General features: G+C 33.6%; 1 protein-coding gene and 1 long non-coding RNA gene across 3 annotated transcripts in view; one reads left to right on the forward strand and one right to left on the reverse strand.

The window, feature by feature from the left end:
- LOC126978256 (uncharacterized) overlaps positions 1–19,341 on the reverse strand; it is a 33,588-nt gene extending 14,247 nt beyond the window's left edge. Inside the window, exons 1-2 of one of the 2 annotated variants that reach the window (XR_007732560.1) lie at positions 19,210–19,341; positions 6,174–6,198 (exon numbers count right to left, since the gene is read on the reverse strand). This is a non-coding gene — a long non-coding RNA (uncharacterized LOC126978256). Of the gene's footprint in view, positions 1–6,173; positions 6,199–8,774; positions 8,863–19,209 lie in introns of those variants that run through there. The other variant, XR_007732561.1, reaches the window with a different exon arrangement.
- LOC126978255 (uncharacterized) lies at positions 1,196–27,028 on the forward strand. Its single transcript, XM_050826998.1, has 6 exons — positions 1,196–1,364; positions 14,829–14,976; positions 20,231–20,414; positions 24,236–24,322; positions 25,247–25,336; positions 26,634–27,028. Exons 1-6 carry the CDS (start codon positions 1,348–1,350, stop codon positions 26,720–26,722), a joined length of 615 nt encoding a protein of 204 aa, XP_050682955.1. The 5' UTR covers positions 1,196–1,347; the 3' UTR covers positions 26,723–27,028.
- Positions 27,029–27,789: the final 761 nt, after the last annotated feature.

Consider the following 27,789-nt stretch of genomic DNA (forward strand, 5'->3'; position numbering starts at 1 on the left):
CTCTATTGATTAAAAAGAGTGGCCGTTGAGTTTCTTGGATATTTTTCTCATGAGCTCCACTTTTTCCGAACATATAGCAGATTCAGCAATTTAAAAGAAATACTTATAAGTGACGATTCAAAAACGTTTAGTTTAAGCCTAATTGAATAATGTTTACTTTAACTTTGACTTTGATATCTTTTTTATTCGGACATAAATCTTTATTAAATCAACAATTTACATTTAACAAATTTAGTTTTTATGTACTTATCCTCGTAAGTCCAACCAACCTAACCCACTTACAAAAACGTTAAATTACGCTATCTTTCACCCTATTATTGGCTTAAATAACCCGCCATTTCGTTTGTACAACATGGATGAATAAATTTGCAACTATCAGCTGTTCTATCAAATCGTTTTCTTTCCCAATGTGAACGCGTTGATTCTATTTTTAAATATCAGTGTCAGTCTTGATGTAGCTGTAGGTATTTTACGTCATAGAGAGTTTTTAGATTTCCGTACCTCAAGAGCAAGAAACGGATAGCCTTATAAGCCTTGAAATAAGTATAGAGAAAAAACTGAAAACTATACTTTTGTAATTAAATCATAAAAATAAATTGTTCGGAACCCTAGGTGGGAGAGCCCGACTCTCACTTGGCCGGAACTTTTATACGCACCGATTCAGATTATTATTGTAACTGTGATGTATGAAAGATAGCCCGCTTTTGGAGTCTGCTTAAAGTACACATCAAAAGTATTTATAAATGAACGTTTCAATTTTATCTAATATTGTTATAGTATGTATGTTATACAGTGTGCTATATTTTTTAAATCATCTTGGTCATCAGGATTAAAAGATATAAAGCTAGAGTATTTAAAATATTATGTTATTAAATTTACAGATTAATCAAACGCGTTTTAAAGTGGAATAAATCACGTTTAAAAATACCTTCCCTTCCCTTTGTCGACTCCTGATTACCCTTTTTGAGCATTATAAAAGCGTTAAGACACTTATTTAAAACCCACATAATAAAGAGTTCAACGCGTCAAGAGAAGTTATAACTTCAAAAAACCACTTGAGAAAAATGCATAAAATTCGTTGTCACTAATTTATCACCATAGCATGAGCCCTCAGCCCGCATAGTATGACGTCACAACAGGATTTACAATAGTGGCATTTGTAACGCACTCAACTTGGAATATAAATTACTTTTGGGGCATTCGGCGCTGTAACGGCTCTGAAAGCAACACTGCATCAAGATTGTACGTCGTATCGAACCGACAGACCAAACGTGGCTATCGTACTGTGTGGACCTGCCCACCAGCTCAAGCATCCGACAGAGAAAGGACTGACCTCACACAAGCATCATGAGGATTCTGCTTTTGTAAGTACTAAACTCTTCACAATATTTGAGCTTTATTATCAATAATTGCTGCGCGATTGTATTTGCGATTTGGTTTAGACAACTCGAGGTTTATTTAATAACTAACGAATATTTATTATAAATTATTTGATTAGTCGTAAGTGAATACAGAAAGAAATCAATATTCTAATTTATGTATTCAACTTTTGCCACAAAATTTATATAAGTAATGTAATTGATTGTGAACGTTCTTAAATATTGAACCTTTCTAAATTCTAATAATTACGTGCCACTTATATAGACCTGTCAAAATGGAAACAGGAAATATATCTAAGTGTATAAATATTATCTCCGAACAACTGTTGACATTATCAATAAAGGACGTGCAAATTTCGAAACTTTTGTAACATTCACGATAAAACGCCGGATTAAATTCTTTCGCTCGTAATTATTGCCCTTTTGATTCACGAGTGACTTGTAAGCTCCTATCTAAGTATAAGATAATCATTATTACGCCAAGTAACTTAAATTTATACTTTGAATTCAATGATCTTCATCTAGTAGGATTCGTTACGTCACATATACGTAAGCTCACATTTAAAAGCCACGAACCTATTTTGGTTTGTTCCTATTTCGCCCCGCAAAGTTTCGCCCCACACAATAAATTCAGAATTTTTCCTGTTTCGTCTCGAAAATAAGAATAATGAATAATTTATTACTTTATTCTTGTTTTGCCCCACTTTTTATTCTTTATTCGCCTCGGGTAGTAATTTATGTGTTTTACAACATGTTTTGTACGGACAGCATACAAAATATTTTAAAAATTTTATTTTTGACGATAAATATTATTAATTAACTCAACAAGTTAGTACTCAATATCAGAAATCTTAATAAATAAAATTATGTTACCTGCGTTAAACTTTCGCCTAATGTATTAAGTAATAAATATCCATTCACAGATAACATTATCCAACACATAACGTATCCAAAATACACGAGCTGATTGATCTCTTACAAATCTTATTGAATTCCATAGATTGACCTAGTGTGTAAATAGCAAATTAATTTTCGAATTTATTGAGCACAATCAAGAACAGGTTAAATGAGTCGGTTCCACGTTGGAAGCTAATCTTACGACCTACGATTAGGCAACTCGGCTTTATGTAGGATGTTTTACATTCGCGTATACGATATTGGCAAGGTACGAGATGTTTGACGTAATCGTATAAAATAAAGGTACCTTAGCTTCCATAGTGATAGATCTACGTTCACAGTATTTTCACAACCATTAAAAATAAATTTAATGAGTTTCTTTTGAAGGGAGAAATTATTCTCTCTCCGAGCAAGTTGAGTTCTATTATTGAATTATAAAATTGAAACTTGAGTTACATACACCACGATTTGAATTATATAATAACTATTTTCTCGCAATTAACTTTTTTCATCATTAAATACAAGTATACTTTGCATCTTTTTCGGAACAAACCAAAGGTTTTAGTATCCTAATTATGTTGGACATATTTTTCTGAGTTTTATTTTATCTTAATACCTAAATATAAATCCAGTGTTCTGATGTTTGTTTCCAGTAAACTCCTAAAGTAATGAACTGATTTTAATGGGAATTACTTCATGGGGTGCAGTTTAATCCAACTTGAGAGAAATGTTAGTTTTTATTTTATTTTAGATTTGGGATCCATAATTATTTTTATTCACAATAAATGTTTTGAATGGTCATAGTTTCTATGAGAAAATTTATTGACGCATGGTTCTAGTTCAACAAAACAATTTTATTATGAAAAACAGGAAATATATTTAACGAAATAATTCTTTATGTTATGAAATATTATTGACAAATCCATAAAAGGCAGTATTTAATTATTAAGTACAGACCAACGTCTATTGTGTCAGCTATTATAAAGATTAAAGGGGATGCATTTATTAAAACCGAGCTTAAACAAATCCTTGATAATTTACATAACAAAAATAATGCGCGTTGATTTAAAATATGAGCTTTTAACCACTTATTAATGTAACTTAACTTAGTAATTAAGCTGAGCAACTGTGTGCTTTGTGCTACGATTTTATTTGAGTTTAATTTGATGAAAGGAATGTTCTGAGTAAAACATTACAAATATATTTCTGTAAGTATTTACGAGCTTACAGATCAAGTAACAATAATTATATGCGCAAACCTCCAGTAGTTGACCTCAATTATATATTAAAGTTCTCTTTACTTCTCGAGGACTTAGCCTTTACTTAATTGTAATCTTAATAAGATTGAAGTTATAGTTGAAGTTTTATGGGAGTTACCTGAATGATTGCTATATGTAATTGCTATTGTAGCCAATCAGAAAACTGTTTCTTGTTATTAATCAAACCAATGTTTTCAAATCGTATTTCAATGTATAATTTTCAAATAAATTAATTTTGAAAATTAATCTATAATTCTTAAAAAAAAACCTAGAGACTATTGAAATGAATGAAAAATAGGTTGAATGGAATTCACATTTCATAAATTGTTCTTGTAGGGCTAACTTATCAGCCGTATTATTGAAAAAAAAAAGACTGACTATAATCTTTAAACGACTTACTAACCGAACTTTTTGAATTAAATATTAATAATATTGACATACTTTTACACAAATTATCTTGCCCCAAGCTAGGCATAGCCTGTACTATGGGTACAAGATATATTTAAAACAATATACTTACTAAAACATACATAAATACATATTAACATCCATGACTCGGCAACAAACATCCATATTCATCATATGAATGATTGCACCTACCGGGATTCGAACCCTCCTCTAGCTCTAAATTATTACGGTATTATGACTATTTGCATTATTTGCTAAAACAAAGCATAAAGGTCGTGCACATTACTGTATTCACAGACCACGATCTCTCTTAAATCTCAGCGTTATTATGAAGATCTAACACAACTTACTCAATAGCATTGCACCTAATAGACATTTACTAATAATATTAAACTCTTACTCAACCAGGTACACTATTGACATTTTGCATGAACAGATACATTTTGGTTTCTTTTGCATTGAGTGTATTGCATAACGATGTACTCTTACATCGAGCTTAGCCCCGTCACTATGCACGCATAGACATTGCTAATAATAACGATAAAAGACCTCACTCGATTACTTTTAAACTTAACAATTTGTATTTTTTTTTAAAGTGATGACTCTCACTTCTGGGTTTTAAAGTGATAACCCTCGCTTCTGACAATTTAATCACCTTAGAGTTGAACATAGCATACAAGATTTTATGACGATATGTCACGAACGTTTAGCTCAGTTGGCAGAGCACTGGCACGGAACGCCAGAGGTCGTGGGCTCGAGTCCCACATCGTTCATAAAATTTTGTTCAGGGTTTTATCACTTTTAAAGATAACATTTATTGATAATTGTTTAGACACAATTTAAATTAAAAAAAAATATGAACGATATGGGACTTGAACTAGCGACCTCTCGCGTTCTTCTATATCTCAAGTCAATTTCCTAATATGCAATTATTGAGTTTGAGCAGGTTATCAACTGTAAAGTAGATTCTGTACATGAAGCTACATTCTCAGAATTGAACAAAGACATCAAGATTTATGAACATTACGTCACTCGAACGGTTGGCTCAGTACGCAAGAGGTCACGAGGGTCGAGTGCCGCATCGCTTATAAATTTTGTTTTAAATTAATTTTTTGTACTTTTAAACTTATTTTAACACTGATATAAGTTCCTGAAAGTGCTTCTCTAACTCTCTATAGTATCAATAATTATCTTTAATATATAATAATTATATTTCAAAGTTCTAAGCTTTCAGCTTTAATAAATTAACTATGGCAACAATGGACCATTATCAAAATGAACAATGCTCTTAAATATACAAATCCTGTCATAAAATATTATATAAAAATAATTGCACAATTTCTAAGTAAGTAATTTATTTAACATGTAACAAAAAGTCCTTTCCATAATCATAATATTCCATACAAATGTCCTAAATTTAATTTTAAATCACTTTTTAACCATCGAAACACTACCAGTTGAAAAAATAAGCCTCATACCTGAGGAGAACGGGCGCAACAAACATAAAAAAAATAATTTCGGTAAAATGAAATTTATAAGTATAGTATTGTTAATATTTCTAAGATTCTTTTAAATTTCGCAACACATTTGTTTAGTTAATATTAATTTTCAAAAACTTAGACATGGCCCAGCAAAAGACTTACTAACTCGACTTAACCGCGTAGAAGGCATAACAAGTTTAGTTATGCCTTCTACTCAGTTTTATTACGCTTATCACAGTTTCTAGAAAATTGGGTAATATGTTCAAATATAACATTATCAAATATATATATATATATTATATATGGATATAATTGAATGGCAAACCATTGCAAACCTATGGATCCGTGGACGGAACGGAATAATGAAAATATTGCCAAACAAAAATAGGTGTTAATAATAGACTGATGAAAATTTGAAGTTATATGTATTTTTTAATACTGAAGCATAATAAAATAAAAATAAATAAATGCCATAAAAATATAAATAAAATATTAAGGTCTTATCATTTAGGGATATGAAAAACCCGATATCCACACAATATTTCACAATATTCAATCGGTTTAGCCGTTTCGGAGGAGTTTGGTAACAAAAACCACGACTTGAGAATTTTATATATAAGATAACAACCTATATATTATTATACAATTCACAATTCCATTAAAAAGTCACACTTCAAACTCTCCTCAGTTTATCATACATGTCATTAAAATTACTAAACATACATTTATTAATGCAAATTAAACCTTACCGCCACCACGCAACGTTCAAAGTATCTGAAACGCAACGAGAAAATTTTTCATTCAATGTACTTATTGAATAAAATTGTAATTATAATATAGTGACAAGTCTCATTGAATTCGCGCGATTATTTTCGAATTTTAAAAATGTAATTCGATAATATCGTTAGTATAGTCCCAATAACTATTATACCCATATTGATAACAAAATTATAATTTTTTACTGAAAATAAGAAATTATATTGTGATTTAGAACCGTGATTTTAATCATTTTTAATGATCAGAAGCGCGTCCGTACGTTTGCCGTGTTTCTATCTTCATATCTTAATAATTAATTATGTTAACATTTAATACTAGCTGACCCGGCAAACGTTGTTATGCCATATAAATTAATTTTAGAGTAAGACCGTTTCTTGGACATTGCAACATTACTTTAATTTTCTAAAATGAAACATATTTTCTAAAATAAAAGATTTTTTCTAAAATAAACGTAGCCTAAGTTACTCCTTATTACATCAGATACCTGCCAATAAGAGTCCTGTCAAAACCAGTCCAGTCATTTCAGAAATTAGCCGGTACAAACAGACACATAGACGGACAAAAATAGTAAGAAATGTTATTTTGCTGCATGTACCGTATATGTATGTATTCATTAACTACATTAAGAACGGTTATTTCAATATTACAAACATACACTCCAATTCTATTTATATGTACAGATTTGTACGTAAAAGGACACACATTCTAACACATTCGTCATTTACAAATTGTAATACCTTCACTATATTCATACAGATTTCGAAAACATTGGATTGCCATTGAATCTGGTTGTTGTGCAAAAATATTTGAATGGCCTTTAATATTACTAGCTTAATTAATATGTATGTTCTGTTAATTTGAATCTCATATTACATTTAGGCTAACCTCATTATTTTTTCATTGTTTACAGCTTGGTAACACATAAGTGTTCCGTGGGAAGAACTAAATGCAATAGATACAAAATGTATGTTTGATCTATTGCGTTCGATTGCATTAGTGTTTATGGGAGAATATTGCATGAGGTGTATTGCATGCTGGCTTTGTTTCATCACTAACGAATTGGTCACAATTTTTTGAAATTTTTGCTAGTTAAAATAATGAGCCATTGTTTATAACAACAGTACTGTTCCCATCTCTGGGCGGGTCTCCCCACTAACCGTGTACAATGAAGTTCGATTCATATGATTGAAGATCAAGTCATCTCCGATCAGCTGGGTTCCTTTGTGTGTTTTACATCTTCTAACTGTTATACACAAGATGTCTGCGGAGGAATTGTAGAGTTTAATACCAGCACGTGAATTTCACCAACAGACATCACAACTCGAAATCTTACACGTTTTTTGGAATTCCACAGCTTTCTGATATGCACAGCCATTATGGGCCTAATCTTTCGGCTCCAGTATTTTCGAACCAATAAGAATTAGGGAATTTAATATTCCCTTCCTTAGAGCTCAATAATAAAATAATTAGCTTAGCTCCGTAAAATCTTCTCGACCCAAATACCACAGTGTCTGAGGACGTAGGTTTTCAACCAGTGTGTGTTGCCTGTGATGACTTACGGTACGCAGACGTGGTCACTAACTATCTGCCTTATGAAAAAGCTCATGGTCGCTCAGAGGGCAATGGAGAGGGCTATGCTAGGGAGTTTCCCTGTGAGATCGAATCAGAAATGAGGAGATCCGTAGGAGAATCAAAGTTACAGACATACTTAGTCCAAATGATTGCGGAACTGAAGTGGCAGTGGGCAGAGCACATAGTTCGACGGACAGATAAAGTCCTTGAATGGCGACCACGTACCGGAAGATGCAGTCAGTGTTGGTAGGCCCAGTCGGTCAAGATCGCCGGAATTTAGATGAAAGCAACACAGGAGCGATCGTCATGGAAATCTTTGGTGAAGGCCTCTGTCCACCAGTGGACGTCTTCCAGCTGATGATGATGATAATGAATAAATGGGGATAAGTGGCTGTGGAATAAAACTTAGAAGACTTAATTGAAATCTATCCAATAGTTATTCCTTACTTAACTAATGAAAACCTCTATCATTTTATTTATATAGTTTAAAATTACTGTGTCTCATAGAATACAATATTATAATAATATATATACTACAATATTTTATAATAAAAGTTAAAATGATCTGATACGCACGATAGGAGCTAACTTAATGTTGCCAATTTAAAATGGAGAAGCATACTTTTAGCTTTTTAATTAAATTTTACTTATTATTCATCAGAAACAAAAAAAAATGTTTAGAGAGATTATATAAGTATTCATTCTCTGAGCATAGAATCTCTTGTAATATTAAATCAGAACTTTCAGCTAAATATGTGTATATATATGTCCCGGTTTCGAATCCCGGTAGGTGCAAGCATTTATATGATGAATATAGATGTTTGTTCCGAGTCATGGATGTTTAAATGTATATGTATTTATGTGAGTATATTGTATTAAATATATCGTTGTCTTGCAACCCATAACACAGGCTATATTATGTGATTTGGGGCAAGATAATTTGTGTAAAAAGTGTGTCAATATTATATTAAATAAAAATCTGAAAGAAAATAGACACTCACTCAAAGAAAAATATTAAGAACTAAATATTATGACTGTTCATTGTCAGTTTATTTACGAAAATTTAATATAAATTCACAAATATCGTCACATTTTTGCTATAAATTAGAAAAAAGTGATTTTCATTATTATGACATTAGAAATAGGGGATTGCTTGTAACTAATTCTAGTAGGCTTCATAAGATACAAAATTGCTTTAAGGGCAATGTATACACTTTTATAATAAAGACCCAGTCACTGTTCTGGCGTAATCTATAAATAAATATAATTGTTTTATTAAAAAATGGCTCCGTCGTAAATCCTACTACTCCACAGCTGAATATCTAAGTGATCAGACAGGTTGGGACTAGATTATAATTATTTTATAGCAATAACAGTGACAGTACAATATTGTATATTTGTAGTTTTTTTTCTCTCTCTCAGAGCGCCATTTATTTTCATAGCGGTAGTGTTTGAATTGACATCACAAATAGTTCTAAACGAATTAATTTTGAGAAAATAAATGCCTTTTATTCATTTTTATGCCGAAGCAAAAATCTATATTTTATAGAAGTGAAGGTAAACTTTACGATATCTGTTGATTAATGCTTCCTGATCTACGTCATCATGTATTGAAGACTTGGAACTGTCACATGCCACTGCCGCATTGCATGACAAGGCCAGCCCAATTCTCAGTACTTCTGGTTTCCTTTGTCCTTCACCACGTCGAATAAATTCACATCATGCGCACACGTTTTTGTGAATACGAATGGAGAAAGCTGCACTTTTACCCACGTGATCAGAATTGTTACAAATAGAGATTTTAATCAATTCAAAACGCGCTATCTTTATAACTTATGAGAATTTAAAACAGACTAATAAAATATACATAACTCTATCCACGGACTAGCAAAAAAAGAAGGACACCGCGCCGTGATATTAGCAAGTGAAGCACTTTTATGCTAGTGTGTGTGCGGTTACGGGGTATACCAGATACACAATTTTTTCTCCCTTAAATAATCATATATCTACAAATACTTTTATAGTATTGTTTTTATACTTTTTCACAACGCACGACGGCATTTTTAAAATATTTTACTGATCTGTCACAGACGATGTTAAATCTCATAATGGCGGCCGATCGGCTTGTATTAGTGTAAGTGTATGCGTGGGGCTATAACAAACTAAACAAGCCGGTTATTATACGTTTACCGGCTTGTTATGGTGCCTCACTGTTATGTAACTCCTCCTTCTTGTTTTACTCGCCCGTGACTCTATCATATGTATTTGTCGCAGAAGTTTACCAGTCACCTTAATGTATATTTTACCGGTGGGAGATTCCATTGCACCGGATGAGACCTAGATTAACATAGCGATGTATTTTACTACCGCCAAGCGTTAAATTAATTAAAAAATAAAAACCAACCCGCGTCAATAACGTGATGCAAAGGCATTACGACGTTGTAATTGTTGATAATAAACAACTGTGAAGAAAAGGTTAAAAATTTACATTATCAAAGAACTGACAGATCATGATTAAAATATTTAAAATTTCCAAAATTTTTAAGCAATTTTTACTTGCTCAAAATAAAATTATAATAAAAATGTTGATTTTAGTTAATAACCAGTGGGAGGCCCCTTTGCACAGGATGCCGGCTAGATTATATACCCACAACACAACATCGCCTATTTCTGCCGTGAGGCAGAGGCTTATGTCTCAAGGTGACGAGCGCAGTTGTAGTGGCGCTCAGAATATTTTTTGGCTTCAGGGTTTTTCAAGAATCCTGAGCTGCTCTGCAATCTGCAACATTACAATAATATGCAGGGTGTGTCAATTACCATCAGCTGAACGTCATGCTCGTCTCGTCCCTTATTTTAATAAAAAAAATACAGTTCAATTATTATTGCAATGATCATGCCTAATTTACCGTATTATTGGGCCACTAAGACTACAACACATCTCATTCTGAGGATAGCATTCGCATGGCCGTTCAGAATTGTAAAATTACAAGAATCATGAACGGAACTGCTGCTAGGTCGTGAACATCATTCTCGCCTCGTCGGATCTCATCACAAAAGTTTTAACTCTATTGTATCTTAGTTAGTTTATACTATCACTTGTACAATTGATAGATCAATGTCTGATTAGATTAATCAATAGATGTTGCGATTATATAAAATAGTGAAAGCAGCTCTGGTATATTGTAGCGATGGTCAGAAGCGGAAACGGAACTAGTCGACCTGAGGCTGACCCTGAGAGGAGACTTGTTACTCAACAATCTTTATAGGACGTGATAACCTTTAGTCGTCCACACTTTTTATTTCATTTAATTTATTCAAACAAAACATATCTTTTAACTATTTTTACAATACTATAACTACATTAAATTAAAACTATCATTATGTGGAAGCGTACCAGGAATACTAGCAGCATTTCCGCGTTCGATAGCTAGGCTGATCCGTTGACCGAAATAACCAACGCTTGGGTTTCCAGTAGCCTTATTGAGGCGCGGAGATAGCACTTTGTATATTCTCCGCGGCCTCTGGGACCCACGAACCAAGTGTCTCGACACCAAACGATACAAATGTGTACGACTCACTGAGATCGACATATTTCATTTTAAATTAATCAACTAACAGAACATAAACCTTTATCGTTTAGTATTTAATCATTCTACTCTCTCTATATTACACGCTGACCGATTTAAACGAGATCTGTAACTCACTAATAAAACAGAAACAAGCAACTTTTGTTGTTCCAATTATATCTTAGGAAGATACTCTACTTGAAAATATTTTATTCTATTATATAACATGTTTCAACGTTTACAATTTTTCGATCAAACTTTAAAGAAAAACATTTATGTTTCTGTTCTGACGTGTAAAAATATTTTTTTAAACAATTAAAAATCCTTAGACGAAGTTCTATTTCTTTATATTTTTCAGTAATTGTTTCATCCGCGTTCAAAGATGTAATTTATATACAAAGTTATTCAATTTTTTAATAATGTAATGCTGGAAGCAGTAAGTACCATTGTATAGACCTCACCACACCTATTTTTGTTGCAAAACATTGGCCCACTCGTACTGTTATTTTCCGGTTTGCAGGGTGTGGTTGCCGATGTAATTAAAAGCAAATGAGACATACCTCGGTTACTTACGGGTGCAGACTGCAGACAGATGTCAACGGGGTCGAATTGCATTACGAAATGCTTTAGGTACAATATTCAATTACTAATCACATAATACTCTTTATGCTATAGCTATGTTTCTAAGTACAAGATTTCAAACTTGTTTTGTGAAAAATAGTTTGAGCACTTAATTTGTGATTATTTAACGAGATTAAACTGTCACGCTCGGCAATGTAACTACAATGTAGTTCGGTAAAAGTCCGCTCCTCTAAGGGATCATTTACAGCAAAATTTTGTATAGTAATTTGTACCTAATTATTTATTCTGCAAGTAGCTACAATTTCTAACCACTTGGACAGTAGATGTGTTTTGCGGACGCGACAGACGTACAGACACACGTCTTAAATTTTAAAAATCGGTCCAGACGATAGGTGATCACTGACACACGTAGGAGAATTATATAAGGACTGTATTGAGTAGGTATTAATCTAAAAAATAATCAAAATCGGTCGAGCCATTTAGGAGGTAATGTTCAATTTATAATACAGTTCAATTGTGAATGTAAACCATCCTCGAATCCACTTGAACACACATAGAATATTACATTCAAATCGGTGAAGCCATTTAGGAGGAGTTTACTGTTAACACACATGCAAAAGAATTATATATATAAAGTTGTTCCGTAGAATACAATATATTATTATGTCTGTCAAAACTTTTACTAGAGATATAAATCTCAGTGTATGTTGTATTTCTATAAATAATTTTGCCGAAACCGTGTATATTATTAGTGGGTTATAAACATTCTAAATGGTGCTATGTCGACAATTATTATTGTAGTTGTGTCAATAAAATAACCAGTATTTATATGAATTTCAGTGGTGTTATGCTTGTAAGCTTGCCAACTAGTAAAGGTTGAACGTGCAAGGACAAGCAAGCAAAAACTCGATTCGTGAATTATTCTAAGACATTTAAGATATCGGCATGTGTTGAGTTTTTAATAGAAAACCCTGACATTTACTACATAGTATGCGCCGTGTACGCTCAACTCTGTGACATGTCACTACTTCATCAAGCTCAAAAAATTGCTTCTGGAGTTTTGTTTCGGAACACAAATTATACATATTTTTTTATGAAAATAAGGGACGAGACCTGCAGGACGTTCAGGTGATGGTAATTGATACGCCCTAGCCATTACAATGCAGTGCCGCTCAGGATTGAATAATCCAAAAAATCTGACCGGCGCTACAATTGCGCTCGTCACTTTGAGACAGAATATGTTAAGTCTCATTTGCCCAGTAGTTTCTCTAGCTACGGCGCCCTTCAGACCGAAACACAGTAATGTTTACACATTACTGCTTCACGGCGCCGTAGTGGTTCCCATAATCAAGCCGGCTTCCTGTGTAAAGGAGCCTCCCACTGTTAAACACATATACAGTAAAATCTTTTGAGAATGATTATTCATGCGATTGGAAATAGATAAGAATAAAAATATATTTATTTACACTAGCATGACATGTTGCAAAAACACTTGGTAAACGTCATGAAGCTAAATCAGTTCGTAAAGGGGCTTTGACATGGAGAGAAGAACTGCCAAGGAACTCCCAGCCCATCTATTAAATCATATATAATACCAAAATTGTTTTGATTAAATATAACCCAACACAATTTTAGGTGGCCTGCGCAGAACTAGATAAGAACCATGTTTTATCTTCTTATCATATACTAGCTGACCCGGCAAACGTTGTTTTGCCATATAAAGTATAATTCACGCGATAGTTTTATAAGTAATAAAATATTGCCTATATTATAGCCTGTACATCATTTTGTTCGATTCTCAATAGTTTTTGCAGCGCACGCAAAAATAGGTTTACGATTTTACACCTTGTGTTACAAAATAGCAATTTTATTACGGATCCCTAATTTTGAAAAAAAAACATAGCCTATAGCCTTCCTCGATAAATGGACTACCCAACACTGAAAGAATCATTCAAATCGGACCAGTAGTACCAAAGATTAGCGCGTTCAAACAAACAAACAAACACTGCAGCTTTATAATATTAGTATAGATTTCTTTAGTTTGTGCAATTGTAAAATTACTAACCTATTGCACGACACTCAGACTTTCTTCTTTCTTGTTGACATGAATGATTAAATTAAATGAAATCATAATTTGAATGATAATTAGTAAATTGTGTTACAAACATATTTTACAAAAATATTCTTTTATTTTAGTTATATATTTTGGATACTCGGATGCCTTTTAGGTCTATAAGTAGCATCCTACCTGTAAATAAATTATTTAAATAATTCTTCTATTATTAAGAAAGGCGTTCTTGTTCACCTTTCTATACCAAAAGTAACTAGTAATTAATAATCTATAAATATTAATAAAATTGGAGTGTATGTTTGTAATATTGAAATAACCATTTTTTACTACATATTTATGAATATATATACGGTACATACACCAAAATAACATTTTTTTTTTGCTATTTTTGTCTTTCTGTTTGTTCCGGCCAATCTCTAAAATGGCTGGACCGATTATGACTTTTATTGGCAGGTAGCTGATGTAATAAGAAGTAACTTAGGCTACGTTTATTTTAGAAAAAAATCTTTTGTTTTAGAAAAATAATGTAATGATGGAATGTCCAAGAAACAGTCTAACCCTAAAAATAATTTATATATATGGCAAAACAACGTTTGCCGGGTCAGCTAGTAATAATAATAATATTGTCACACTCATACACAAATTATCCAAACTAGGCACGGCCTTTACAAGATAACGATATATTTAATACGATATACACACTTAAACATACATAAATACATATAAACATCCATGACTCGGAAACAAACATAATCAAAATCATATAAATGATTGCACCTACCGGGATTTGAACCCGGTAAAATAAGTAAATATTAACAGTGCAATATTAATTTCAGATTTGTTACTCTATCAATCGTCGCTTTAACTGCAGCAAGACCTCAAGATGAGTCAGATGCGCGGGCGGTGCAGAGGGGGGGTCTACTCAAAAGAGGCTTAGTGGGAAAAGGGAAACAAACGACGACAACCACAACGGCAGCTCCACAAGTAATTACATATACTTATTTACATTATTAACATTTATTCTTCTTTCACTTCGCTGTTTCTTAAGCTGCTGCGAGAAACTTGCATAATTTTCAATGTCTGGGTATATAGCGCGTTTTACGGAGCCGAAAGATTGTCAAATAATATCTAAGCGAGCCCAGCAAAAAATGGTCACCACGCAAGCTGTACTTTTGAAAAGGTTTTAGTCTAGTGTACTATGACGTCATTAAGATGGCGGTGGGTCACGATATCAACGCGCGGGATTAAGAGTAATATTAATCGAGTAAATTCCGAGTGGTAGGGTATTAAATATTTGCTTCGTACGTATCTGTAATGGGGCAGTGCAGCTAATATTAATACCATCTTTGTGCTGCAGAAGAAGGCTACTTATAACCTAGGTGCTAAAGAAGCATTGAGGGTAAAATTCAAAGAAATAAAGATCTTGACTGTTACTGCTCAATATATTATTGATAATGTTATGTATGTGAAAGGCACACAAGTGAATTTGCTATAAACAGTCATAACCGTAATGTTAGCACCAGGAACAGACATACTCTTATAATGCCTACTACTCGGCTAAGTCGAGTTAGTAAGTCTTTTGTGGCGATGTATATATATGCTTTGATAACAAGATCCCATATAATGCTCAAAACATAAATGACTTTCTAAAATAGATTATGAATGAAGCGCCCTAAGGCTACTCAATAATTAGTTTAATTTTACGGTATTACTTTATAACCATATTTTTTATGAAAAAATAGAAGCCCGCTGAGTTTGTTGCGCCGGTTCATCTCAGGCTAGGCATACTTTTTGAAATGGATAGTTTTTGACTTTAAACTTGAAGGCAAAAGCCATAAAGGCATTTATTTTCTCAAATTTGATTGCTTTAGAAATATTTTTGATGTCATTTCTAATATACTCGTACTAGATTCTGACGCTTCGGAAACAAATGGCGTTCTGGGAGAAAAGAAGCGGCCTCTGGCATCCTATTTTGAATAAAAATATTTGAATTAGAATCTATTTTACCGGGAAAATGAACTCTTAACATATTTACGACTCGTGAATTACGGATTATAATTCAACATTACTTTGTGAATTTCGAATAAACTCCGAAAAACCCGATCGACTTCGAATTATAATGTGAGAGCGGGTGATCAAGCATCACCCGCTCGCAAGATAGAATTTACTTCATCATGTGCCGGATATATTCAACGATGCTCTTAAATGATGTCATATTTAGTATAAAAGATGTAATAATAAATACCAAATAAACAGGCACACTTTGAAAAATATTTGCACCACATATTGTTTCTCGTATTTTTTAAAAATATTGAAGGCAATGATTGCGAAACTGAAGTGGCAGTGGGCTGCGAAACTGAAGTGGCAGTGGGCAGAGCACATAGCTCGACGGACAAATGGCCGTTGGGGCAATAAGGTCCTCGAATGGCGACCACGTACCGGAAGGCGTACTATTGGTAGATGGACCGACGATCTGGTCAAGAACGCCGGAATACATTGAATGAGGGCAGCGCGTCATGGCGATCTTTAGGGGAGGCCTTTGTGCAGCAGTGGACATCTTACGGGTGAAATGACGATGATTGAAGGCATAATAACTTATTCATTTGTAGTTTTGTAAATTAAAGAAAAATACGGTGTGATAAGACCATGCAAATAAGTAAGAAATGCATCAATGCATCGTTAATATCTATTGTACTATTATGTTTCACTGTTAGTTTCTCGAATTTATAAAAACAAATAAATAAAAATGTGATTCTGATTAAGTAGTAACTTAAATAGAAAGTTATTGGCCATCTTCGACAAGATGTCACCATTATTATACGCAGATATTATACAATAGGTACCTATTTAAATGTCACGACTTATTGGTGCTATTATTACTACAAGTCTAAAACCCGATAGCGAATTTTATCTAGCAATCACGAATTTTAGTGGAATTAAATGATGCATAAATTAACTACAGAATCGTGTCATCTTCCTCATTCAAATTTCGGCGAGTATTTGTGATGCGTGAAATGTCAAATTTAATGATAATAATATTGAAGCCGATACAATATAGAATTTATTATACTTAAAACCATGTTATTTAATTCAATACTTATGTAGAGGCGTGAATAAATGAATATCAAAATAATTGAGAATATAAGTAAGCCTCAAGAAAAAACCAAAATATGCGTTGCCGTCTGTACTTCAAATTGTACTAAAAAACTAAATGTTCCCCAAGTTCCACCACGTAGACGAATGGTCTTTCTTTTTTGGCGCGCTACATATACTCTTTTTCTTTCACTGCATAGCTTTCGGCGAATTCGATATAGGTGGATGCAGCCTATATTTAATTTTAATTAGTAGGGTGACAGGTAGGTTAGAAACTCTGTTACGCTTCTTTCCCTGCTTAGTCCTTAGGCTACATTTTATATTAGAGCGGGCAAACGGGGAAGTGGTTCGAACTTGCTAGTATTGGTGCCGAAAGCAGTCAATCTAGCTCTGAACCCTTTTATACCCTTATGAGTAAGCTCAGAGATTACCTCCGTGATGTAATCAGAAATGTGGATAAGAGTAAGAAGAATAATAATAAATTTATTTAAATCGATCTTTACGTCGGCATTGTCACTAAGGAGATCCGCAGGAAAACCAGTCAGACAAGTCAAGACATAGCCCGGATGAAAGCGAAACTGAAGCGGCATTGGGCAGGTCACATAGCTCGAAGGACAGATTGAATGGTGACCACGTACTAGAAGATGAAGTGTTGGTTGGCTTTGCACAAGATGGACCGATCTCCGAAATAGGCTGGATGAGGACCAATCATCGTAGAGTACATTGGGGGAGGCCTTTGTAGAGCAGTGAACGTGCTTTGGCTGTTAATTTAAACGGAACATTTAGTCTTTTCAAATGGACTGGTAACATATTATTCGTCAAAATGCATTAAACTCTACACCATCAACCCGGCTTACTAACTCCAAACCCCTGATTAAAGCGATTAACAAAAAGGCTGCTTATGATGCAGTAGACTTAATTCGGGATGATCTTAAACAGAACCAGAACCTTAATATGTAAACGTAGCATATTTTTGGGAGGACTAATTATTCTGTTTGAGATACGTCAGCTAACTGCAAATGTTATAATCTATAAGATGCTCGACAAGAATAAATCTATACAGTGAGTTATAGGTAATAGTGGCTATCATAATTATATTATCATGTTAGTCGTAGTAAGATACGGGAAAAACCAAGCTTTTGTGATTGTTTTTAAAAACTACCTTTCCGCCTGAGCTCAATAACAGTGCAGATCCCACTTTTGTTATTAAACTTTCTTAAGCATTAAAATTTTTGATTTCTTTGATACGGTTTCTTTGATACTTTGATTCATTATTGAACAAAAATATGAGGATACTACTATTTTTGCAGTATATTTTACATTGTACTTTTCATATATATGTTGATTTGAACAGAAGGCATATTTTTCCCATGGCGCTTTTTCCATTTTTTTTTATTTATTTAATGCGGGCCTTTTATTCTCCACAAATTTAAGTATATAGTTTCACTTGTTGTTACTTTGTTTACTATATCGCGACGCAAAGGTGTTAATTTAATATGAAGGTCACAATACACCTTCCGTGAGCGGTCTACTTGAAACATTTTACTTTTGCTCTGCGTAATAATATCGAATATGTTATTAAAATGGAATACATCGCTTTTGGCTTTGAAAATGAATGGATTGTGAGAGACAAAATATATAAAACATGGACTCGAGGAACCTGCACAATTATGCCAATACTTTTTATGGAGAGGAATACTTTGACCCCAAGAATACTAATTTGTGCACTATGCTGGGGTAGTAAGCTTATCCTAAAGAGAGTGCAATTTGTAAGTAAGAGATGAAGTCCAGGCCTGAACTCAATATGTCAAGTAATAGAATCTAATAGTTTTATACTGAATACTATGCCACACCTACGTCGATAGTTAAAACAAATCGAGTCGATATTTTAATAAACCAATCAAATCTCTATTTAATAAATCGAACGCCGAAACACACACACACTTACACATTGTATATGTACACTGTGATTGCATAGTTTCGCAGTCTGTCAAAGAGCATCTTCGCGTATTTGTACTTAATAAATGCCGCACTTTCGACCCAATTGTCAATACTAGTGCACTATCCGATAAGGCGTAGTACAGATGAATATATGTTTAAGTTTGATGAGGTTTTATGTTTTACCTGTCTACAAGATGTCACTCAACACAGAAATGAAATAGTCCAAGGCAAGTTCGGGCTTCCGTCGAATGGTTGCCTTCACGAATGACCTCTACGGAGCCCTTTCGTCGGTGGCATTTCTGCGTACAACAACGCATTGATTGAACTGGTTTCTGATGGTAATGTTGCGACCGCAAACGGAATGTACGACTATTATCGCCTTGCTGGGTGTGACGTAAAATATAAAATTGCCCGATGTTGAAAATATACAAGAGTGCTAACGATATTTATGCGTTGAGTAATCGTTATTTCGCGAATGTTTCTTAAACAATACTTTATTATTGTAACCTGTACGTTATCAAGTAGGAGATATTATGAAATTCTAATCATCCAAACATGTACCTATAAACAATATCTAAACAGCTACAATGATGTTTTTATTCAGTGCCTACTAGATGGGTACTACAGAGGCGCCTATGTAATGTGCAAACATAATTCTATTTCTTTTTCGATAGGTAATGAAGTTAATGGACTAATGAGACTGAAATTTTTGTCTGAAAATGAGGAGTGAAATTGCGATGCCGTAACTTTGGGTTCAGTTAGGGTTTTTCGCAATAAAAATAATACAATTTTATTTAAACACTAACAGAAGTATATTTATTTATGTTTAAAGTAGTTACTTTTTAAATTCCTGTCATTATGGGTGCTGATGACTTTGGCTGCGAACATTTCGTGTACTTCATTTTCTTCTGCTTGAAATACAAACAGTTTGTAATCAAAAATCTCACCATAATCCAGTCCCGTCGATTTACACAATTTTTAGCCCCGGTAACTTAAATACAAAGATATTTTATGTTTTAATTCTGAACTTATGTAACGGGGATGAAAATTAAAAGTTGTCGGTTAACATTATTGATTCATTCCTGGTCCCATGTAAAACAATAAACAGTATCTTTCAGTGAAAAACTTTGAAATAAACTACGTATATTGAATTTTCATATTTTAACTTAAGGAATATTTTTAGTTAAGTTACTTGATATTACAGGAGGAAGGTGATTATGAAGAGGAAGGTGACTACCCTGCTGAGGCTGAAGCGCAAGAACCCTCGACGGAGGCACCTCCATCTTCTACTGAGGGGAAAAAGCTGGTTGCAGGTGGAGTACGACCCTTCCGCAGTAACACTGACCTCCTAGCTGCTCTGAAGAGGCGGCGTGCCCAAGTGGCTGAAGGTAACCATACAAAATATTCTAGCTAAAATAATATGCTGAGTATTTTTAAATACTTTAGTTAAAGGCACAATTTTTCAAAGTGAAATATTTTGTGATATAGCTACAAATTCGCCCATCTATGTATGCATGTCCCATTACAACTAACTGCGGAGTAGGGGTGAAGTTGAATCGTTAATTTCAACTACTGCTTTCAATTTGACTCCGACGAGTAGTATAAGGAGTCACAGTTAAATTCTGTTTCCCAAGAATTAGAATAACAGAGGTCTTTTTATTAAATTTTACTTTTATTTTACGTAAATAAGTAAATGCATAATATATAAAATTCCTTTTTTTTTGGATTATTATGCAGGTATTAATATGTTATTTAATGAAAAAAAGTATCAACTGTGTCCCGGTTTAGAAAAACCACATAATTGCTTTTGTAATTTGGGTTTTAATTAATTGTTGCTGAAACGAAATAGAAGTATACATACTCACTCAAAGAACAATGGCGAAGTTTCATACTACAAAATATTTGAAATTGAATGGTAGCGTCTCAAGAACTGACGTATACTAATTAATTCTCTATAATTTTCTGCATCTACTGACAAAATTCATATTTAATTTGGAACCGGGATAATGGAGAAATAAATGATTACTTTGTTTGAGTTTTTAGGTTAGGTTTTTCTGTTTATTACTTTAGCGTTCTAACTATAGTACCTATACTTATCTATTATATTCTAACTAACATGTTCCAACAACAATAACACTGAATAACACGAATTCCAAAAATCTTTAAGGATAGGAACTAGTAACCATAGGCAAATAGTTAATTAATACCTAATTACTAAACTGTCGACGGTCAACAACTCTATGTATTATATTATAATAAAATGGGAACTTGTTACTTGATGCAATGGTAATAACAGTTCATTTTCAACAATTCCTAATGTCTTTTTCTCAATCCAAGTTCATATTTTGTAGAAGTAGGTAGCAGTAAATTAAACAAGCAAAATATTTTATTTTGTTTATTGTTATATAAACAGCGTACGTTAGACCAAATCGTGGGGCATATCATAGTCCGGTAATGGAGAGCAGAAGTAGTTCAAAAAGAGGTTCAGAGTTTAAAACGGGAGAAAGATATTATTCAAGTCCAAAACCAAGCCAGGTAAAATAGAAACTACTTATTAGTATCAAGAAAGCACAAAACAACACAACAGCGGTAACTATAATTGATAGGTATTATTAGTATTAGGCATAGGTGACAGGTATAGACTCATTGATCATTCGCTCATCGCTGTCAGTCATATTGACAGATAGCTTTCCTTGATGTAACCTAAAATGGATATGATTTCATAGTTGTGACAGCATATAATGTGAAAATGAAATAAATATTTTATTTATTTCCCCGGTTCCTTTTGCAATACAATTTTATCTAACAAGTCAATTTATCTATGAAGTTTTTTTTTGTACTATTCTAACCTTAGACGGTTATTCCTATAGTCAGGTAAAATTTCGCCATTGTTCTTTCAACTCATATTTCACTTTATGACAGCTCCTTATCTCTCCTTAGTTACCCATCGCGCACGGAACCCTAAAACCGATCAAAATAGAGGCAATTTAACAATAACTATAATTAAAATTAAGTAAGATAGCCGGACTATAAAATTGAATGAAATGTTTGTAAAAAATTCGACTAAGTAAGAACCTCAACCTTGACCGTTTTAACTTCGAGAACAGCCCGAGCAACTGTTATAAAAAGCTGACATAAAGGGTATGAAGAATATACAACGGTTGTGTATATTTTGCGAGTATTGTGTCCAAGAGAATGAGCTAAAACAATATTGCAGTATTCATTAATGATTTCGCCATGTGACATATTAGGAGGGAGTTTTTGAGCTTTTAGCCTCGTTTTTACCCTTTGTATAAGTTATAAATAGGCATAAAAAGTATTTATATTCTCAAAATGGATTCCTTTAGAATTCTTTTTTGAGTCCCTCTCAGAGCGCCATTTTAGAAGCGGCGCAAGAAATTCTCCCAGCATTCTTTTTTGCGCTCTTTTTATTGAAATATATAATATTGTAATATCATTGCTATTGCTATAAAATAGTCGTAATCTAGTCCCTGGCTTTCGGATGACTTAGATATTCAGCTGTGTAGTAGTAGGTTTTACGACAAGAGATTTTAATAAAACATTTACATTTATTTATTAATAATGCCTGAACAGTGACTGTGTTATAAAAGTGTTAGCTTAGGTAAGCTAACACTAGCTAGCTATTATTACCTAGGTAACACTGAAAATGTTTAGAAAATGAAAAACGGCTTAATGTAGAAAGTTGTTAATACTTTTATTGTTTTTCGAAGTAATCTCCGTTCCTCTACAAATCGTCGCATTCGATGGAACCACTGAGAAGAGCAGTGCGCCCATTCTTCCTTGGGGTCTCTTCTATGGCATTTTCGTCCGCTTTCTCCGCATCTTCAGGGCTCGTAAAGCGAATACCTCGAATTTTATCTTTAGTTCTTGTGAATAAATAAAAGTCGCAGGGCGCCAGGTCAGGACTGTATGGTGCATGACTCACTATCTCGATGACTGCCATAGTCAAATATTCAACAGTCCGTTTTGCGGAGTGCGCTGAAGCATTGGCGTGTTTTTTTCAAGACAACGGGCAAACAGTGATTGACATACCAGTCTGCAGTAACTGTCGTGAAATCACCTTTCGGAGCAAAGAATGAGGCAATCATCTTTTTTCCTTGACTTCTTCCTTTCTTTACCTTAGTTGGCCGATCTTCGAAAGGAAACATCCATTGAGCTGATTGTCTTTTGGTTCCGGGTTCGTAGCAATATATGAAGCTTTCATCACCTGTGAGGATGTCAAATACAGCATTTGAGTCACCGCCGTTGAACTTATCTAACATTTGGCGACACCAGTCCATGCGAAGGTGTTTCTTGTCGACGGTTAAAATATGGGGATTCCATCTGGTACAAAGCTTCCTGACACCTAAATGTTCGTGTAATATTTTTGAATTTGACTCATACCAATGCCTAGGCTTGCCCGTATCTGCTGATAGGTCACTCTATTTTTCTCTTATCTTCCTCTATCATGCGTCGCACAGCACCGATTTTATCTTCAGTAGTCGCTGTTAAAGGACGTCCATAACGCGGATCATCATTGAGATTGCTACGTCCACGCTTAAACTCGTTAAACCAATAGTGGCACGAGATGGGGCTTCATTAAGAAATGCTAATCGCAGCCTATCATAGCTTTGTTGTTGAATGTCATTATAAATCATTGACCGGAAATTTTCTCGCGTTAGGTTTATTTTAATGTGTAACAATAGTTTTAGATTTGCCGCCAATTCACAAAAACAAATGACAAATGAATGCTATATACTACATTAATCAATACAATCAGTTCTAAAATTGAAATTAATAAAGTTTTCATTAGCAATATTTCTATTCGTAACTGGCCAGTTCTGAACATTTTCATTGTTGCCCACGTATAATTATATATATCAGCACTCACTTAGTGATCGCCGCTAAGCGTTCTTTTTTTTAATGAAAATAAGGGTCGAGACGGGCAGGACGTTCCGCTAATGGTAATTGATACGCTCTGCTCATTACAATGCAAACAAATGTGCAAAAATGCAAATGTGCAAACGAGCCTCCCACTGGTCCTCTGTTCCCAACGCACATCCTCTTCCCACTTATGTCGTTTATTTATCGCGAACTCGTCCCACTTACAGGTTTATATATTTTTGTCACAGGTATGCAACCGTGATATTATGTAAATTAAATAAATGATAAAGAAAAAACATTAGATAACCAATACTTATATTTACAGCAAAACTGAACGGAAACAGTCAATCAAACGCAGCAGCTTCCCAGCAACAGGAGGTTCAAACAGAAGCGCCGGTTAAGGCTAACTTTAGTGAGTTTAAATCTTTATATAACATAGTCGTATTTGTACATAACAAAACCAAACAATCACACGTTGGAACACGTGGGAGTGTTTTGTTCTGTTTGTTTGTACACGCATAATCAGAAACGGTTAAGCTATGAATGTGTGGCATTTAACATTATGTCTGTTTCATAAGGTATACAAACATGAATGTTAACATACATAAAACGCTGAAAATTACGCGAGGGTAGTTGCGGGCGCCAGCTTGTACTAAATTAATTTAAGTTATATCTGCAAATTGCAACCCTAATAATTACATCATACATAACAACTAGTGGAGTTTATATAGATAGATAAATATTTAAGAAATTATCTACAGAATTACAAATAAACTTGGTGTAAAGTTTAGGCTGAAAATAAACCATCGCGGTAATGCTGCCAGTATTCTTGGTACGCTTCCACGTAATGATAGTTTTAATTTTATGTAATCGTAGAATTGTAAATATAGTTATAAGATTTGTTTTGTTTGAATAATAAATAAATAAACCAAGTATTCAAAATATGGACTATATCGCTGACAACAGTGTCAAAAAAATTGCCTTGCAAAGAAACGCGGAAATCTTTACACATCCGAATAATCCAATCATATGCAAAATGTCTATTTGTAAACATTTTGCATATTCTTGGTTTATTCTCAGTTATGACTTTATATCAAGTTTATTTATAACGCCTAAAATATTTTTTTGAATCGCTTAAAAGGAAAATATAGAATCGATGACGTTGTAATAAAAAATAGAAAATAATTTCAATTACTTATTGATGTACTTACAAAAGTCTCCGATAAATTTAAAATAAAGTCGCAATTTTGTTCTATGACAATGACGCAATTATAATTAGCTTCATAGTTGTAAATTTTAAGTTAATTTGTCATACTTATTAACATATAAACTTTAGGTAAAAAACGATTCAACACAGCAACACGAGAGACAAGAGTTGAGGATGCACCAGCGCCGGCGAAACCAAGCAGAGGACGCTTTGGTAGACGTAAGTATATTTAAAAATTATTCAAAAAAAAAACCAATAAAAATGAAAGCTTATTGAGGTGTCAAGTATAATGTAAGAGTAAGGAATAACTCATCGGTAGCAATAAATATAAACGGCTCTAGTAGTTATGGAATAATTCAAAAATTAAAATTTATTAGATTCTGCATGTTTCAAAAACGGATGTGTTTAGCGATGTATTCAGTCTGTTGAAGAAAGTTATCGAGTATTAAATAAATAACATGAATGCGTTAGTATACCTCGTCAAATTTCTCGTTCACTCTGACGTTGCTGTGAATAGTTGCGCAATTACAAGAATAGGTTCACTTTGAATGCGGAATGAAGTTTGCAGTCGGAGATGTCAAGCGGTCTGATTGGTAAATTCGATATATTGACCAATCAGGACGCTCGACGTCTCCAACTGCAAACTTCATTCATGATATGCCTAGATTTACTGTCAAACCAGGCCGTTAAATTGTAAGAAATGAAGTTGATTGACAATCTACCGTTTAATTATAATATTATTAGGGAAATTATAATATCACGGCTTTGATAATATACCTGCGACATATAAAAATTGATTTCGATGTTCAATCAATCACAGCTGTTATACAACCAACTAGGTCTATGGGTCAGCTTAACAGGTTTGATCGGCCTATGTGAGCTTTTTCAATACCGCGGCTCCAAATGCTCAATAGTTGAGAGGTTCCGTAAATTAAGTGAAATTAAACTATTTATACTTAGCCTATAATTATGAAATGAATTATATAGAACAGTTAAATTATTAGTAACAGTCAATTCTAACCATCTGTAGGAAGCTATGTATCTCATTGTTTCTATTAGAATATAACTCGGGTTTTTTTTTAATTAATTATAGGATAAGATTTGTTGTTTTTGGATGTCAAACTAAGAATTTCTGATCTCAGTCTGAGATACGAATAACTTTACTCATCTGTATAATGGAACAAATCTGTGGAAGTACTGTTATTAATCGCGGAAAGTACCAAGGGTTGATAATTCAAGTTTTTGATACCGCAAATGTAATAGGTATATACTATTTTGATACAAAATTTCTTAAAATCATTAAGGACCTGTCATAAATTGATCTTTACATATTTTTATTATTATTATAAAATAAGTATGAATTCGATCGTAGCTAAAAAAAAATATGCAATTGAATTCCAGCAGAAGTTTTTAGCAAAAAATATGTATGTAAATATTACAAGTTGATACCAATGAATACAAACGTTGAAAGCAAAGCACAAAGTTTAACCGTCTTATATATTTCTTCTATTTCTAGCTGGATCAAAGGCTATACAGGAATCGGAGCCAGAAGAACAAAATGAAGCTACCACAGCACCAAGAACCGGCAGACAATTCAGGGGGTAAAGAAATTAGTACCTCATCATAGCCCCAAACATCCTTTCCCTCACCCATTCATAATTCCAATCCAAAACTACTCTCCTACCCAACCACATATTACCAAATGCTCAGCAACTTTAGTCTGAATTTCCCATTTTATATCTCTACCCCGCCTTCTTTTATTTACATTATATTTTGTTTTTACTATAAGATTCATGAATTTGTTGTATAATAATTCTGGTTTAATCGGCCCGACCGAAATTTAGATATAAACGTACCTACTATTTTGTAAATTATATGTCTTAAGTATTTTAATAAAATAATTTAAAGTGTGACCATGTTTTATTATACTTTATTATTACTTTTGATCAAATTGGAGTGCAAAAAAGCCTCACAGGTATTAACTATTACGATGAAGTATCGCTCAGAATTCTCGAAAACTCAGTAAGACGCATACATCCACACTGCAGCTCGGTAATGATTCTACCATCGCCACGGGAAAGCAGCCAGCGTCGGCTGTGTTCCCGCTTTTACCTTTATTGTACTGCACATTGATACTTAGAGGATTGGTTCCGCTGCTTTCCCAAAGGGGATTGGCAATAGTGGTGATCACTTACGGCCGTTCCCTATCTATATTTTACTATCTACAGATAAAGAAAAATTACTACCTTCTACTGTCAGTAATTAGCTGTGAATAATCTAAAGCTGTCCCGATATACCCGAAAACTCATTCTTATCGCCTTATATTGGGACGCGTGAATTGAAATTTTCATACAAATTTCTATCGCTGTTCTATCGAGTTACCGTCGATAAGTTTATTGGGAAAGAAAAGTCAATGATAGTTACGATTTTTATCTCAAGTAAGAGATAGACTAAATATTGGGAACGGCCATAAGACGACCTGGCCTGTCGGTTATCCCCAAATAATATGAAGAAAATATCGAAAATATGTCAGTGGTGCCTCATCTGTCTATGACATAAGATGTCGTATCCATAACTCAGTATTTCACTAGCTATGGAACGGCTGGTGGCATTAAAGTGCAGGTATCAAATAGAATGCCATATCATCCCACCGATGGTATATTTAAGAAATT

Source organism: Leptidea sinapis, chromosome Z (genome assembly GCF_905404315.1).
Source record: "Leptidea sinapis chromosome Z, ilLepSina1.1, whole genome shotgun sequence".
Taxonomy (NCBI): Eukaryota; Metazoa; Arthropoda; class Insecta; order Lepidoptera; family Pieridae; genus Leptidea; species Leptidea sinapis.